Source organism: Onychostoma macrolepis, chromosome 07 (genome assembly GCF_012432095.1).
Source record: "Onychostoma macrolepis isolate SWU-2019 chromosome 07, ASM1243209v1, whole genome shotgun sequence".
In the NCBI taxonomy this organism is placed as follows: domain Eukaryota; kingdom Metazoa; phylum Chordata; class Actinopteri; order Cypriniformes; family Cyprinidae; genus Onychostoma; species Onychostoma macrolepis.
Window position 1 is genome coordinate 11,489,643 of NC_081161.1, and position 17,942 is coordinate 11,507,584.

The 17,942-nt window shown below is 37.9% G+C and overlaps 1 protein-coding gene and 1 long non-coding RNA gene across 2 annotated transcripts; one reads left to right on the top strand and one right to left on the bottom strand.

Moving 5' to 3' along the window:
- Window positions 1-2,533: 2,533 nt before the first annotated feature.
- LOC131543564 (E3 SUMO-protein ligase ZBED1-like) lies at window positions 2,534-6,838 on the top strand. The gene is made up of 6 exons (XM_058781027.1): window positions 2,534-2,725; window positions 2,827-3,066; window positions 4,419-4,479; window positions 4,864-5,053; window positions 5,212-5,762; window positions 5,880-6,838. Exons 1-6 carry the CDS (start codon window positions 2,534-2,536, stop codon window positions 6,836-6,838), a joined length of 2,193 nt encoding a protein of 730 aa, XP_058637010.1.
- Window positions 6,839-9,650: 2,812 nt separating this feature from the next.
- On the bottom strand, window positions 9,651-10,288 carry LOC131543381 (uncharacterized). The gene is made up of 3 exons (XR_009271896.1): window positions 10,218-10,288; window positions 9,955-10,105; window positions 9,651-9,782 (listed from the first exon to the last, which is right to left on the bottom strand). It is a non-coding gene; the product is annotated as an uncharacterized LOC131543381 (long non-coding RNA).
- Window positions 10,289-17,942: the final 7,654 nt, after the last annotated feature.

The window sequence follows — 17,942 nt, forward strand, 5'->3', positions numbered from 1 at the left end:
GAAAGGTCCCTGGGGTCCCCGCTCTCATTCTCAGTTTCTCAACCACAAGACACTTATTTAAGTGCAAGTAAACGTAAGTTTATTAAATAAAGATAAACAAAGGAGCATCATAAACTTTGAGAGGGGCAAATTGCCAAGGTAAATTACAATAAACAAAACTACTACTATACACAAACTAACCTAGAAATCAAATGACAAATAAAATACAAGTTCTTACCTCCCTGCTAACATAAACTGGAGAAGACGAACAAAACAAACAGGCACCCACCTCCATACCAAGCTCCACTGAAACAAGGTCCAGGATGTAAGCAACCGAACATAAACATACAATTACAACTAAACTGTTACTTAATTCAGTGGTTGACAACAAATGTCTAAGTTAGCGATCCTTTCGCGAACACACATTACATAATGGAAACAACAATGTTCACAACGAAGACAACAGGAGAGTGGGGAGCCAACGATTCCTTCCACAGGATGACTTAAGTACTGTGGGGATCCTTCCTGTCACCAACCAGTCCAGTCCTCCTAATTACCCCTCATGTCAAGCCCTCTGGATATTGTTCGCCGATCGTAGACCCACGCTAGCCCTAGAATTACTCTTTGTCTTGCCTGTGTTATACCTGTTTGCCATTGTTTCACTCTTGCCTTTTTGTGATCACGTCTTGGAATAAAGCTTGCAAATGGATCTGCACATCTCACGTCTCGTTCGCCCTGTAACAGAATACTCGGCCAAACAAGGATCCAGCGGCTTCACCAAGGAACATTGGCCAGGTATGAATGCCGCAATTCTGCTGCTAGCGTTCATGCAGGGCATACAATCAGGGTTACATTGTGGAATATTTGGCAAATGGCTCAGAATTACCTGACTGTATGTTATTAGACTTTTTCTGTGATGGTCTTAACCAGCCTTTAAAGTCAAGAGTGGTTCAAAAGGGTCCTTGTTCGCCACGGAGTAATTTTTTGGATTATGTTTGGTGTACTGTTGGTTCAGCGTTCACTGTGGGTGTACTCGCACTCACTTGTGTAATGGTGTCCGCACTAGAGCACGCTCACAAAATGGCGGCGACAGTGGAGCCTGATCGCAAAATGGCGGACACAACAGCGCCCCGTTATGTCACAGCTGCCAATCCTGAGTCAAGCCAAGGCACTGCTGATCTTCATGAATCAAGTCAAGTCACAGTTGATCTTAATGAGTCAAGTCACAGTTGATTTGACTTGATATTCGTGATTCCAGTCAAGTCACAGTTGATCTTCATGAGTCAAGTCAAGTCACAGTTGATCTTCATGTGTCAAGTCACAGTTGATCTTCATGTGTCAAGTCAAGTCACAGCTGATATTCATGAGTCATGTCAAGTCACAGCTGATCTTCATGAGTCAAGTCAAGTCACAGCTGATCTTCATGAGTCAAGTCAAGTCACAGCTGATCTTCATGAGTCATGTCAAGTCACAGTTGATCTTCATGAGTCAAGTCACAGTTGATCTTCCAGAGTCACATCACATCTCCGCTGATCATCCAGAGTCCCGTCACGTCCCGTCTGTCACACCCAGAATCACGTCACGTCACAGCTGATCATCCAGAGCAGTGATCCTCAAATCTGACTTGCAAGATCCACTTTCCTGCAGAGTTTAGCTCCAACCCTAATCAAACTGACCTGTGATTTTCTAATGTTCTAACTGTGATTTCTAACTAACACAGAAGTCAAGGGTCAAGAGCCCAACTAAAGCAGACACTGATCTCTAACATGGTTACTTCAAATGAAACAAATCTACATCTAAACCTTAGTTAATTCTCAATAAGATCTTCTGTAGATGTCTGACAGAAATAGTCAGTCTGGTTATTAATAAGTGGAGTTGGTGATGCTGTTTGTGGGGTTGTTTAATCAGATTTTGAGAGATTTAATGTATTTTATTTCAGTTGATTTCATCTAAGGTTATGGCTGAAGTCAGTTGTAGTAGTTCTTGTGTTTCTCTTTTCTTCAGTGATTGTTAACAGCAGGTGTTCATCACTAATGCTCAATCAGCGCTTAATTAATCACTTAATTACTTAACTGCAAGTTTTAAAACTTACATGGTTTAAGCCAAGGGGAATTGGTTTACTCAAACGGTTTGAGTTACCTTGACTTGTCGGGTTTTACAGTGAAATTGTCATTTTAAATTTTTAAACTGATATTGTTCATTGCACTTTAGTCTATTCAGCTTTATTCTTAGTTAAGACAACTTCACAATTTAAGTTCACAAAACTTGACATTTTAAGGCAGCACAAACACTTACTTTTTTAAGTTGAAACAACAACAATTTTTTTAACAGTGTAGAGGTGTCAGTGGTACCCACTTTTGAACTCTCGTCCTGTCCTGTCCCGGCCAAGGAGGCCATCTGTGAACTCTCGTCCTGTCCTGTCATGGCTATGGAGGCTGTCTGTGAATCCTTGATCTGTCCTGTCACGTCTATGGAGGCCATCTGCGAATTCTCGTCCTGTCCTGTCACGGCTACGGAAGCCGCTTATGAGCTTTTGTCTTGCTCTGAACCGGCCATGGAGGCCAATTATGAACTATTGTCCAGTCCTGACCCAGCCGATGAGGCAACCTCTGAACTCTCAGCCTTGTCTGTCACACCCAAGGATGCGGTCTGTGAACTTCCTGACCGTTTTGCTGCGGCTACAAGGGCTGTTCAGGAACTCTCATCCCCACCTATCACTGCCATGGAAGCCTTAAATGAACCTTCTGTATGCCCTGTTAACCCTGTCATTGCTAAAGAGACCATTAGTGAACAGTCTGTCTGTCTTTTTCCAGTCAATGAGTTTAATCCTGAGTTATCTGTGTCCAGTTTCAACCAAAAAGCCTGAGAATAAGCAGTGATATGACTGATTGCGAACTTCCTGTCAGCCTAGTGTCTGTCAATGAACTGTCTGTCTGTCCAGTTTCAACCAAAGAGTCAGAGTATGAGCAGTTTGGTTATCCCATTTCTGTCAATGTGTTCAATTCTCAGGTGTCTGTCTGTCCGGTTTCAACCTATGAGTCTGAGTTTGCCTGTTCAGTTGTCACTAATGCTCTTGATTTTGACCGGGTGCCTTAATCAAAACTGATTTACAGAAAATGTAACTCTGGAGCGTTCTTTGCTGAAAGGCACATAAATGGCTTATGACTCAGTCTTGATTATTAATTGACTAATTTGATTATTTTAATACATATTATATGGTATAAATGTTTGAGCTCATATTGAGGCATTTGACTTGGTGCACACTTTGTAAAGTTATTGAGATCACTTCTTAAATTTAGAGGAGATCATTGTGAGAGCTCCTGAGTCTTTCGTGTAGGAGAAATATCTGAGCAGAGTGTGTGATGTTGTTGAGATCTCTTCTAAACTTTAGATGAGACAAATGTGAGAGATCCAGAGTCTCTAACTATGGAGAAAAATCTGAGCAGCGTGTGATGTTGTTGAGATCTCTTCTAAAGCTTTAAAGGAGACCATTGTGAGAGAGTTAGAGTTTTTGTCTCAGGAGACAAGTTTGAGAAGCAGAAGACTCAAACAAAAGTTTCCATTCAATCTTAAAATAACCTAATTTCTGTCTAGGAGAAATATTTGAAATGTTAAAGAGATCTATTTTTATTTTATTTTTCTTCCCTCTGGTTAGCTTCAATGTCATGTATCCACACCATTTCAATCAAAGACAATACATGCATTGTCATATCTGAAATTTTTAGACAGTATTTAGACAGTGTTTTATTGCACAGTGATTTGACAGAGGAAACCATAACCTATATTGGTAACACTTTATTTCGATAGTCCACTTTAGACATTCTACTAACAGTAAGTAACTTTAGAGTATTATTAGACTGTCTTCTTATATACAGTGGGGCAAAAAAGTATTTAGTCAGCCACCAATTGTGCAAGTTCTCCCACTTAAAAAGATGAGAGAGGCCTGTAATTTTCATCATAGGTATACCTCAACTATGAGTAGGGATGGGTACCGAAACCCGGTATTTAATCGGTCCCGGGGCTAAATTATGAAAGACCGAAGTATCGATAAGCTCTGACATTAACGGTTCTGCTGTCGGTACTGGAGAAATTAAGAAAAACATTTCTATTTATTATTGCTAAATAAACGTTACCTAGCATATTTTAACTGACCAACCATTTCTAATTTGCGATTAACATTAAAGACATTTACCTGCATTTTCACGCGCGAAATGTCCGTCTGTCCCGCAGTATACAGAGCTTGTGCGCACACAACACGAAAGCTCGCACTTAATAGAGTGACGATGGCGGAGAGAACCAAACGGTCTAAAGTATGGTTACATTTCACTCGAGTGGATGCAGACAATGCTCGTTGCAACAAATGCAACAAGATTTTTGCTTGTAAGAGCGGAAACACAAGCAATCTGTCAAAACATCTTCCATAAGTGCATTATGTGCAGACAGAGAAATGCAAGGTTTTCGACTGCCTAGCTACTAGTTCATCATCCACCTCCTCCTCAGGTACGTATGCTAGCAGTCTTCCCAAATAACAATGACATAAGCATCGCATAGAGTCTCTCTAAATTAGTATGTAATAATTTAATTAACACACATCTCATTCAGTTACATTAAAATAGCCTCCATATGAATCTTTAGAGTATTTTTCTGCAGTAGCCTAAATAAATCTTTAAAAATGCCTTTACAGTACTGCTTACCTAAAAATTAATTTGTAGTGATGAAATACATTAACTTTTTTTGTGTGTGTACATTGCAAGAGGTTCCGAACCTGTATAACTTTTAAGCCCGAACAGAGTTAGCTAAATTATGTGAATGTTCATGATAAAAAAAATAAACATTAGCCACAGCTGATTGTTTAGCTGCATTTTGCAACTTTTTTTGTTAAAGCTGCAGTTACAGTGAACCAACCCACTCCTCCTGCATCTGGTCCAAGCAAAAGACAAGCCCAAAGCCCCTTCACACTGGCAGCTAGTGGGAGGATGCCTGAGGAGAGAGTGAATGAGTGCCACTTAGCCTTGACCAAGTTCATAGTGAAAGGCCTACATCCCTTTGCAACAGTGGAGTCCAACTGTTTTAGGTAACAGTCTGTCAGTATATATACAGAGTTTATTAGGATATAGTAGAATTATAAAAGTCCCATCACTCACATCCAAGTGGGTGTGTAATTAATTAAATAATGATATTATAACAAATGAAAGAAAGATTATTTATTTATTTATTTATTTTTTACTGTAGGGAGATGTGCAAGGCACTCAACCCCAAATATACCCCTCCCTCCAGGAGTTATCTCAGTGACACATTAATTCCCTCCTGGTATGATGTTGAAAAGGCCAATGTGATCAGTGAGCTGAAGGATGTGCCAAAGCTGGCCATCACATCAGATGGGTGGACCAGCCTCTGTCAGGACCACTATCTTACTGTTACAGTGCACTACACAAGCCAGGGCAGTGTAAAACAGAAGGTCCTCCACACCAGGGCAGTATACCAATCTCAAACTGGTGAAGTAGTGGCAGAGGAGATCTCTGACATTCTAGAAGAGTTTGAGATAGAGCCAAGCAAGATTGTAGCTGTGACTGTTGATAATGCTGGTAATATGGATGTTGCTATCAAGAAGCTACAGATCCTAAAAATAGGATGTTTTGCACATACATTGAATCTAGCAGCACAGAAAATCTACAAAATTGCTTCCATTGATAAATGGGCAGCCCGAATCAGAGCAGTGGTCGTGTGGTTCAAGAGGTCCTCCCTTTCCAAAACAGTGTTGACCGAAAAGCAGCAGCTCCATGGTAAGTCCGTTTAATGTATTATGCAAATGTGGTTTTGAAATTTACACATTTAAAAATTTAATTCAACAATCAAGTGTGTGGTAATTAAATGCATGTTGTTTGTTGTTGTTGTTTCAGGCCTTCCACAACATTCCCTGATCCTTGATGTCAAGACCAGATGGAACTCGCTCTACCTAATGATAGAGAGATTCATGGAGCAGTATCCAGCAATTCAAGCAGCAGCTTTGGACCCACGACTTCGAAAAGCAATCACCAAGGACAACCTGGACCGACTGAAGGATGAGGACTTCCATAAGGCTGAGGAGTTTGTCCAGCTCATGAGAGTCCTCTATACATCCACACTGTGTGTGTCATGTGAGAAAAATACTACATGTGGACAGATCATACCCATCCTTCAAAAACTGGAAGAGCATTTTACTATGAAGGATGAAGATACAATGTTTGTAGCATCCATCAAAGAGAAGGTGTGGGAGAACCTCTCCCAGCGCTATCAGGATGATGATATCCAAGCCTTCCTGCATGAGGCCACAGTAATGGACCCCAGATTCAAAGGGAGGTCAGTAAGTGATGAAACTTGGGACAGGCTGAGGAGGAAAGCTATTGAGGCCAATGTGAGACCAACAACAGGGTTGTCAGATGAGATGACAGACACAGAGCACCAGGAAAAGGAGGAATCCGAAGGAGAAGGTGAGAAAATGGAGGAGACCATAACTCCATTGCACATAAAAAGGAGTGCCTTAGAGGAGCTATTCTCAGAGGAGGACAGGGAGTTGAGGTTGAGGATCCAAAAGGACAACTTGTCCCTCACCCTCAGTGAACATGTTGACTTAGAGGTTGAACGCTACAAAAGCCTGCCTCCCATTCCCATGGCTGAAGACCCAGTGATGTGGTGGTGGGAGAAGAGAGCTGATCTGCCCCTCCTCACAACCATTGCAACAAGTTACCTCTGTGCTCAAGCCTCCTCCACCCCTAGTGAGAGGGTATTTTCAACCGCAGGGAACACAATAAGCCAAGAGAGGTCCCGACTTCTGCCAGAAAAGGCAAATATGTTGATTTTTCTCCATAAGAATGGTTAAAAACTGTTAGTGCTTTTGCTGCCTACTTGCATGTCCCAAGTTAACTGTGTTCCTTTAAACCACTGTACATTCTTTTACAGGAAAATTGTTTATTTATTTGTTTTACAATTATTTGTTTTGTTTGTATATTTGCTCAAACATTGCTGTTTGTTAAGCTATAGATAATTATTTTACATTTAAAAAAATAAAGTGTTGTTAATTCTGTTCTCAATTTGTTTCTTTTTTTTCATAAAAAAACACAACAAAAAGTACCGATAAGAGTACCGTTAAAGTACCGGATCGATAACTGGTATCGATAAAAGTAGTAATACCGTTAAAACCTTAACGATACCCATCCCTAACTATGAGAGACAAAATGAGAAAAAAAAAAAAAAAAATCTAGAAAATCACATTGTAGGATTTTTAAAGAATTAATTGGTAAATTCCTCGGTAAAATAAGTATTTGTTCACCTACAAACAAGCAAGATTTCTGGCTCTCACAGACCTGTAACAACTTCTTTAAGAGGCTCCTCTGTCCTCCCCTCGTTACCTGTATTAATGGCATCTGTTTGAACTTGTTATCAGTATAAAAGACACCTGTCCACAACCTCAAACAGTCCAACTCCAAACTCCACCATGGTCAAGACCAAAGAGCTGTCAAAGGACACCAGAAACAAAATTGTAGACCTGCACCAGGCTGGGAAGACTGAATCTGCAATAGGTAAGCAGCTTGGTGTGAAGAAATCAACTGTGGGAGCAATTATTAGAAAATGGAAGACATACAAGACCACTGATAATCTCCCTCGATCTGGGGCTCCACGCAAGATCTCACCCCGTGGGGTCAAAATGATCACAAGAACTGGGAGCAAAAATCCCAGAACCACACGGGGGGACCTAGTGAATGACCTGCAGAGAGCTGGGACCAAAGTAACAAAGGCCTCAAATCCTGCAGTGCCAGACGTGTCCCCCTGCTTAAGCCAGTACATGTCCGGGCCCGTCTGAAGTTTGCTAGAGAGCATTTGGATGATCCAGAAGAGGATTGGGAGAATGTCATATGGTCAGATGAAACCAAAATATAACTTTTTGGTAAAAACTCATCTTGTCGTGTTTGGAGGAGAAAGAATGCTGAGTTGCATCCAAAGAACACCATACCTACTGTGAAGCATAGGGGTGGAAACATCATGCTTTGGGGCTGTTTTTCTGCAAAGGGACCAGGACGACTGATCCGTGTAAACGAAAGAATGAATGGGGCCATGTATCGTGAGATTTTGAGTGAAAACCTCCTTCCATCAGCAAGGGCATTGAAGATGAAACGTGGCTGGGTCTTCCAGCATGACAATGATCCCAAACACACCGCCCGGGCAACGAAGGAGTGGCTTCGTAAGAAGCATTTCAAGGTCCTGGATTGGCCTAGCCAGTCTCCAGATCTCAACCCCATCGAAAATCTTTGGAGGGAGTTGAAAGTCCGTGTTGCCCAGCGACAGCCCCAAAACATTACTGCGCTAGAGGAGATCTGCATGGAGGAATGGGCCAAAATACCAGCAACAGTGTGTGAAAACCTTGTGAAGACTTACAGAAAACGTTTAACCTCTGTCATTGCCAACAAAGGGTATATAACAAAGTATTGAGATGAAATTTTGTTATTGACCAAATACTTATTTTCCACTATAATTTGCAAATAAATTATTTAAAAATCCTACAATGTGATTTTCTGGATTTTATTTTTCTCATTTTGTCTCTCATAGTTGAGGTATACCTATGATGAAAATTACAGGCCTCTCTCATCTTTTTAAGTGGGAGAACTTGCACAATTGGTGGCTGACTAAATACTTTTTTGCCCCGCAGTATACTAACACTTTATTTTGATGGGTCCACAACATATAACATACTGAGTATGAGAAACTTTGCAAGTATATGTCAACTTATTCTACTAACCCTAAACAATGAGAGTTAGTAGACATGTAATGCAAATTAATGAGAATTAGTTGACATGTAGTTGACGTAGTTACAAAGTTACTTCTAGTTAGTAGAATGTCTAAAGTGGACTATCAAAATAAAGTGTAACCCCTATATTTACTTGAATGCAAAAATGGGCTGTACAAGACAAAGTTTTAATGCTAAACAAAGCAAATAATTAAATAAATAAATAAAAACTATTGCTCTTATACTAAACATCTTGCACTTGTAAGTCCTTTCGGTTTCACTTTATTTTGATGGTCCCTTTAACACATTCTATTGACTATAAGTAATTCTGCACCTACATTTCTACTAACTCTCATTAGAGTGTTAGTAGTGTATTAGTTGACTGTACACTGTAAAAAATGTACCGTAGAATTTACAGGATGTTACTGGCAAAAAAGTTGCCAATAAAATCTTGTAAAAATGATGTTATTTGCTGTAAAATGGATTACAGTATAATACTGCAAAGCAAATCACAGTCATTTGCTGCATGTGAAATACAGTAATTTGTAGTATTTTTTTACAGTAACATTGAATTAAACTTGTAGTTTATATTACAGCAATATTTTGTAATCTCACGAAAGTACAGTATTTACCTGGCAACAAAAGTTGCCAATAAAATCCTGTAAATATATTTTACAGCAATATTTTGTAATCTCACTATAGTACAGTATTTACCTGGCAACAAAAGTTGCCAATAAAATCCTGTAAATACCCCTAAATCCAAGATGATGTTGTAATAATTTAACAATGAAAATGCTGCAAAGAATAATTTTAACAGTAAACTGTAAAATACTGATTTAAATTCTGTTGTTTGAGCTTATGTTATATTAAATTTAGAATATTGCTACAAAAGAAAATTTAATAAATACATACTGAAAGTCCATCAACTTTCTGAGATGAGCACACACATGAGGGTTGTCCCTCTTCTCTGAGACCTTTCCACTTGTTTTGCCTCTATGTATCCGTCTTGTATCCAGTGAGTGTTGTGATTCCAACAAAACATCTGCACATAAAAACAAGCAGAAGCTTTAGAATAAAGTTCAGTATTGAATGAAACTAGCTCAATAAAATAAATGTAAAAATGCCACTTATACAATACAATCAGCATTTACCAGTACTTAAACTAAATAAGTAACCTTTTTCACAAATGAAATTACTCAAGTAAAACACATTACCTTTGAAATTAATTAAAGTGTGCAAAAGACGCCTGCTCCCGGGACACCAGACTGAAGTTGTAATAAGACTGAAAATCCAGCCGCAAAGTTGAGGTATGAATTCACAACCATGTGACCCTCGAATAGGCCTAGTCAAAAGCCACTGGTGCACCTGAAATGAATAAATAGAAGCAATAATGTAACTTACAATACAGTATTTCAATATAAAATGTAATCTAAAATACAAGTTTATCAAATGATTTACAACATAATTAATGCATTACCTAATATAAACAGCTTCAGAGAGTCTTGAAGCATCAAACATTTCTCCACATCAGCTGCTATTCTTTGCACCTACAAGAAATAATGAAAATTATCTTGTGATTAAAAAAAAAAATGCATTTACATAAATGAGACCAAAATGAACACCCAAAAAGGCATATATTTTAAAATAAACGTTTACATTTGATTAATAAATTCAATTATAACAATACATTGTAGAACTGTACCACCAATCAAATTAAATAATTTATAATGCAAAATTACAACTGTGTTATGACATTAATGTTTTACATTAATTTTTGAAATTACAAATAAGAAATGTTGTAAAAATGCAATGCTACTTTTTAAACGTGAAACTAAACCGCCATTAGGTGGCAGCAAATAATTTAATGAGTGAATCAATTGAGTCATTCATTGAACCGATTCGTTCAGAATGCTGAATCATTCAGTAAAAACACCGCTGAGTTTTGCTTTGATCTTCGTTTGGAACGATTTTCGTTGGTGAAATAAAACAACAGTCAATATTGTGTCTAAAAAGTAAGTAACTTAATGTTAACTAATTGTTTATTGAACTACGTAACATTTGCAATCGTGATAATCAGCAACAGATCACTTGTTATGCTAATTAACAATGTCATGTGTTATAAATAAACTCAACAGTTTGAACATTTACCTCATGTTTCTTCCGTGAGTTTGTGTGTGCTGTTAAGGTTATTTGTTTTGATGTTGAATGTAACAGTAGTAAAATCAGAATCAGTCCTGCTTTTCGATGCTTCCCTAGTTATTTTTTTTTTCACTCAAGTTTTAATCAGGCTAACTTGTCCAATCGGGCATGTAAAGATGTATTTCACAAAAAAATTGCCCCGGACAAGCTTTAATGTCCAGTACAACTACAGTGGCAATAGACACAATTTCTCATTTACATGTTGTTTCTAATTATAGTAAGATGTCATGTCAATATGGGACAGTTGAAAACATATAAACAAATTAAATTTCACATATTTTGCTGTTCATCAGTTATTTCGACAGATAGAAGTTAACGTTACTATGTACAATCCTTCACACTGGGCATTACATTAAAAGTTTAAATGTTCTCAATAAGAAAATTAAACTGCCAAAATGAGAAAAATGCTGCATTTAGCCTAACTGCTATGATAGCAATTTCCATCTTACTGCACATACCAAGGCCGCTTGTCTAAATGTGTGATAGCAGGCTATTGTGACATGATATCACTTATACATTAAATTAAATAAATATAAAAGGATATTCTTAAGTAAAATTAAGTGAATTTACCAGGAATTATGAATAAAGCCTCTAATCTTCAATCGTTCTGGCACTGCTCCAGTCGCTGGATTTCAGATTTGAATGATGCATGCAATCCCATAATGCCACACTACAGTAAAGTAGTGTAAAAAGCAGGAGCTACAGTGATAACACCTGCTTCTTGTAAATTAATTACAGTTGACATGGAAATATACAGTTAACAACTGTAAAACCTTATTTGACCCATAATGCATTGCGAATTACAGCTACATCTTGTAAAATGTTTAAACAGTAAAATTGTGCTGTAGAAACTACAGCAATTTTTTACAGTGTAGGGTTAGGGTTGGATTAAGTTGACACGTTTTGCAAAGTTACTTATAGTCAGTAGAATATCTGTTGGGAGACCAACACAATAAGGAGTTAGTAGATATGAAGTAGACAGTCTACTAATACTCTTATGAGAGTTTGTTGACATGTAGTTGCAACATTACTTAGTGTCAACAGAATGTTCAAAAGGGACCATCAAAATAAAGTGTTACCGTCATTTCTAGTGTGTTTGTAAAATGTGGTGTATATACAATGCTGGACATTGAAGATAAATTTAAACATTTAAACTAGTAACCCTTGATATTCTGAAATGTTTAATGCTATTTAAATGATAGTTTTAGTATTTACAATATTAGTAAAGGTTTAACGTTTCTCCTAAAATAAAACCGAAGACATCTTAAAACAAAGTTGATATCTCAATGAGACATATAAGAGAATCACCCCTTAGTGTCCTGAGCGTAGAGTAACCTCTGTCAGAGCCAAAGCCTTGTGGGCAGCACATCAACGTGAAAGCACAGCAGCACCTCACACAGCACAGGTTCGAATCCCAGTTAAAGGTACTTTCCTGCTCCTGTTCAAATCTCACCTGTCCAATTGTTTCCTGTCTCTCCTCCTACTGTCCTGACCATTAAAGGTGAAAAAGCAACCTTTTTGGGAGAAACATCTGAGACACTGTTCAGACCAAAATGAGAAATATGTGAGAATCAAAACTATGTCTCCTGAAGTTAGAAAGAGAAACCACTGAGCAGTGGTGGAGGTAACGAATTACAACTACTCACGTTACTGTAATTAAGTAGTTTTTTCAGGTACTTGTAATTTTTTGAGTATATTTTTAAAGCTGTACTTTTACTTGTACTTAAGTACAAATTTAGCAAAATAATCTACTTCTTTACTTTTAAATCATAGTTCATTACTGAGTACGCCAACAATTTGAATTGATAACCTTTGATGGCACTTCAGTAGCCAATAAAGACATCTGATTGTAAACAGATCAATAAAAGCCCCGATCTGAACCAGGAAAAGCCGCTGCTGTAGCAGCAGGCTTGAAGAGCTGATCGCTCAGCGTAATTTATGGACTCAAAGTTTGGAGAAACAAACTACATGGTAGTGTTATCAACATATCTATATTTTGATACCGATACTGAAATATCTGACACGGTTCCATTACTCATTTACCACAGTAGGCTATCTAGCGTAGGCCTATACACTGATACAAGATGCGTCTCGCTCTTTCCTCTCCGACAGTGAGTTTGACACGCATCGCCTCCTGTCAATACAGATGTCCGCACGGGATTGCAGGTATTCCGCATAATTTTAATCATTCCCGCGCAAATGTCGCAAGCACTTTATTGTAACATGAGGACACAGTCATGTAATCGCAGAAAACTGGATGCGAGCTCTCAAATAGGCCCTAACTTATACAAATGAACTGCCTGTCCTCTCACTCCGATATTGCTTGTTCATAGACTGTGTGCAATCGCGATCTCTCCATGCTTTTAAAGTAGAAATGATTTCTCTTTACTCCTGGATTAAACTGTCAAAAGTTATCATCCATTCAGAATAGATCCACGCCTGACCGATGAAAATGCTGCTGGAAATTTTATTGGCTGTAAGTGCAATGCACCAGAAAGTCTTTCAATCAAAGATGGAACTTTAATTACTTTACAATGTAAGTTTATGCTAGAAATGTTTTGGAATTTGTATGATTTGTACATATAAATATCCTAGTCTGTGTAACTGCATCAGTACATACAGACATTACAGGTCAAAGCCATCCATTTATCTAAACAAACAACATAAATGGCTCTAAAAATCACTGCTTAAAAACAATTCAGTGTTGTCATTTGTTTTATAATTTTATTACTGACAGTGTACTTGTCTTTTTTTTTTTTTTTTTTTGAAATTCAATTAATTTTGAAATCAAATTTGAAATCAAGCTTCCTTGTGCTGTAAGCTTTTGCAACAAAGTTACCCTATTTTAAAGATGCAAATGCACAGAATGAGCAAATGTTTAAGATTGAGATTTGTGTAATGGTAATTGATCAATGTTTATATGTATGTAAATAAAAGCCTAAATGAAAATCTGTTCATCATATAAAGCGAACATATCTTTTTAGAAGACTTGGATTAAAGCACTCAAAGCTTGAAATAATGATTGCCTTGAAAAAAATGGATGGACAAAAAGAAAATTGAAATATTACAATATCTATATGGCAGTATATACTGTATGTGGTAGTTTTGCCAATGGTACTGAAAATGATTGACGTCATCATGAAATCAAAAATAGCCCTACTTACTTTTTTAGTGCACATTACTAGTCCTGTGGTGAACAATTAAACCGTGCAAGTCAATACACCGGAAAAAAAAAAATTGTCTGATGTTGTAATCTTTAATCAAAATCTGAAAATATGTTTCCGCTCTGGAATTGTGTTCTCGCTCTGACGTCAGTTTGAAGAATCCTCTTGTTAACTATGACGTAAGGATTGCTGTTTCCGGGTCCAAGCCTCTACTCATTTCACTTGATCTCAACAACCATCTATGAGCACTATTTAATACTACATATTTAAGCTAAGCATATCAAAATTTGCTGTGCACACTACAGTCTCTGTTCTCACAGTGGCTTAGACACTAATATTTTAGCTGAATCACTGTCTGGCCATCTGGGATTTCAGTATGGAGATAAAGGTTAGGGTTATTATTTTTCAGTATTACATGATATCGTGGGTGTATATTAGCACAGTTTGTTGTTTTTTGGGGGCGTCTGGCAGAGCGTTAGGACCCAGAAGCGGTGAAGCGTGATGTCAGACGTAACAAGCAGATATTCTTAACCACTTAACTGTGAGTCTGCTCTGAGCAAGAGGTGGAGAGGAGGTGCGCCACAATAAAACCCCGCCCTTTATTCAATATTCTGTTTCACTTGAAAATGCATCACAATACTGACGTCAGTTGCAACTTCCGGTTAATGGGGACCTTAATATTGATATTTTTCAAGGTATTGAAGTTAGAACTTCCTGTATCATGACCACTAATTCACATTTTTTGTCAATAAGATAAAAGTGGGTTTTGTTCAAAGCAGCTATTATCCACATATTTTTTGATATGAATTAATATTTTTTGGTAAATCATTAAATATCGCCGGCTAAAAAGTAACTAGTATCTAGTATTCTGAGTAGTTTTTGAGAAGAGTACTTTGTACTTTTACTTAAGTACTGTTTTGGCAGCAGTACTTTTAGTTGTAATTGAGTATTATTTCAGCAATGTAACAGTACTTGTACTTGAGCACAAATTTTCAGTTCTCTTTCCACCACTGCCACTGAGAAATAAAATATTCCTATAATGGAGTCTTGATAGAGATTGCAGCAAGACAATAAAGATATATTCTATGTTTCTTCCAACACATTCTCAGTTTTGACTCTTTGTTTCTCAAATATTTCTCATGTCTCATGTGTGTCTACTTCTATTTCTTTTAAGGAATTTTAGGAGAAACATCTGAAATGAGGTTGATACTAAAATAAGAGATATATGAGAATCTCATCTAAGTCTCCTGAGTTTAGGAAGAGCAACCACTGAGCAATACATTTTTCCTATAGGTAGAATGATTATGATGCAATATATGTACAATCAAGCATATAAAGTTTTCTCCCTGCTCCCCTCCCCACAGCATTACATAATACTCAATCACAACAAAGCAAGCAAGACAAAACCCAACAGCAAAACTCAAAATGGAACCTATAATCCAGTAATGATTTGAGTTTAGTGTCCAAAAACAACAGTCTTTGCACACAATGTCCATCAAATAAATACACTTGTATTGATGTTTAGTCCCAATGACTGATAAACAAATAATCCATAATAGTTTATGTATAATCCAATATAGACCCCAGTCGAATGACGATCATTCGAATAATCAATAAGTAATCCACATGCAGAACAGGTTGGAATCCATTAATACAGTCCATGGGGGATCAGCATGATTCAGGACCTACTGAATATGGCCTACTGAGTTTGAGGACATACTAGTTCCTCCAAAATTAGGCTTCAGCCCAGAGAAACACAGGTGAGAAAAAAAACAAAAAAAAAACAGTGTTCTACCTCACTCATCACCATTCTGTTAGGAAGCTCTTGCCCTAATGGCGAGGATGTATACCAACTATCATCTGCGGGCGGCAGATCCTTTTCCTATTTAGCGGCCAAACTCTGGAATAATCTACCTAACACTGTTCGGGAGGCAGACACACTCTGTCAGTTTAAATCTAGATTAAAGACCCATCTCTTTAACCTGTCTAATACATAACACACTAACACATTTCTATTATTCAAATCCGTTAAAGGATTGTTAGGCTGCATTAATTAGGTCAACCGGAACCGGGAACACTTCCCATAACACCTGATGTACTTGTTACATCGTAAGAAGAATGACATCTATGCTAATATTAGTCTGTTTCTTTCTTATTCTGAGGTCACCGTAGCCACCAGATCCAGATCAGATGGCCACTGCAGTCACCCGGATCCTGTCCGTATCCAGCCCAGATGGTGGATCAGCACCTAGAGACGACCTCTACAGCCCTGAATGTCAGCGGAGATCAGGACAACTAAATGAGCCCCAGAGACAGATCCCCAGTGAAGAGCTTGTCTACTAGACGGCCATCGGGAGAATACATTGGGAACCAGATGAGTCCTCAGCACAAACTGCTGGTTCGTCTGGCCAGAGGAGAACTGGCTCCCCCTACTGAGCCTGGTTTCTCCCAAGGTTTTTTTCTCCATTCTGTCACCGATGGAGTTTTGGTTCCTTGCCGCTGTCGCCTCTGGCTTGCTTAGTTGGGGACACATAATTTCCAGCGATATCGTTGACTTGAACTGAGCTGTATGATGACATCACTGAATTCAATGATGGACTGCCTTTAACTGAAAATTGAGTACTTACTATTGTCCTTTTGTATTGCCGACACACTATTTTCCTATTTGATACTGTAAAGCTGCTTTGACACAATCTGTATTGTTAAAAGCGCTATATAAATAAAGGAGACTTGTCTTGACTTGACTGGATGAGTACAGTACACCCATAAAAACAGCTTGTAACAGTGAAGGTACACATTCCAAATTCCATTTTTGAAGCAACATACTGTATTTTCCTCAACGAACGTTAATGTGGCCTTTCTTCGTTTTCTTTAAGCAATACACATGCAGTGAGAGCAGTGATGCCTGTAGCAGCTGTACGGCTGTACACACTGTGTGTACCATGAGTGTGCTGGATTACCTGAGAAACGTTTGCTCTGCAGATATTTCAGCAGTTATGTGTGTCACATATTTCTGTCGACTGAACCAGCCATGCCTGTAAATATGGATTAATCATTCTTTTGAGTCAGTTCTTTCACCGAACTGAACATATCTGAATCGATTTGTGTTCATTCGGACAGCTCTCACACTGAATCATATGAAGTTTTCCTCCGTCAGTAAAACAGAAAGGATACTTAAGAATATAGAGATCAAATAGCATTGGATGAAGTGGATTCAGTGCTAAACGCAGTAAAAACTCAATTGAAACCTTTCACACTCTAGCCTCCTGAGACCCTGCGTCCTCATATCAGGACATTATATTTTAGTGAATTTCTCTGAGATTATACACGCCACAGTTTGAAGTCTGGATGTCCTGTACAGAGCACATTCACGGATTTTCAGAGATACTAAATGTTTGGATGTTTCACCATGACCACTCCCTCTCCTTGGTCTTCAAAAATGTCTGATATTAATTTAGTGACACTCTTATGGAAATATGATAATATTTTGTAATTATCATTTAAATCTGACTAATTTTAAACTGTGTGTCATAAATCAACATCTCAAGAAAATGTTATGGGGTTTCAAATCAAAATATGACTCTCTGTTACGAAACAGGAAGTTGATTTCATACATGTCCTCATATAAGGACACTGAGACTAAAAGCATGTTTATTACACATTTTGGGAGACACAACAAATGAATAGGGAAAGAAATTATTAGGGATGCACCGATACCACTTTTTCCAGTACTCGCCCGATACCGATACTTTTATTTTTGGTACTTGTCGATATTGAGTACCGATACCAATATTTTCATTGCATTTGTACATTTTTTAAATATTGGATACAGAAACCAA

Coding starts and splice junctions, on each gene's coding strand:
- LOC131543564 (XM_058781027.1), top strand. CDS start 2,534: ATGGAGGCCAATTATGAACTATTGTCCAGTCCTGACCCAGCCGATGAG. Junction 5,054..5,211: donor GTGGAGTCCAACTGTTTTAG/GTAACAGTCTGT, acceptor TTTTTACTGTAG/GGAGATGTGCAAGGCACTCA. Junction 5,763..5,879: donor CGAAAAGCAGCAGCTCCATG/GTAAGTCCGTTT, acceptor TTGTTGTTTCAG/GCCTTCCACAACATTCCCTG.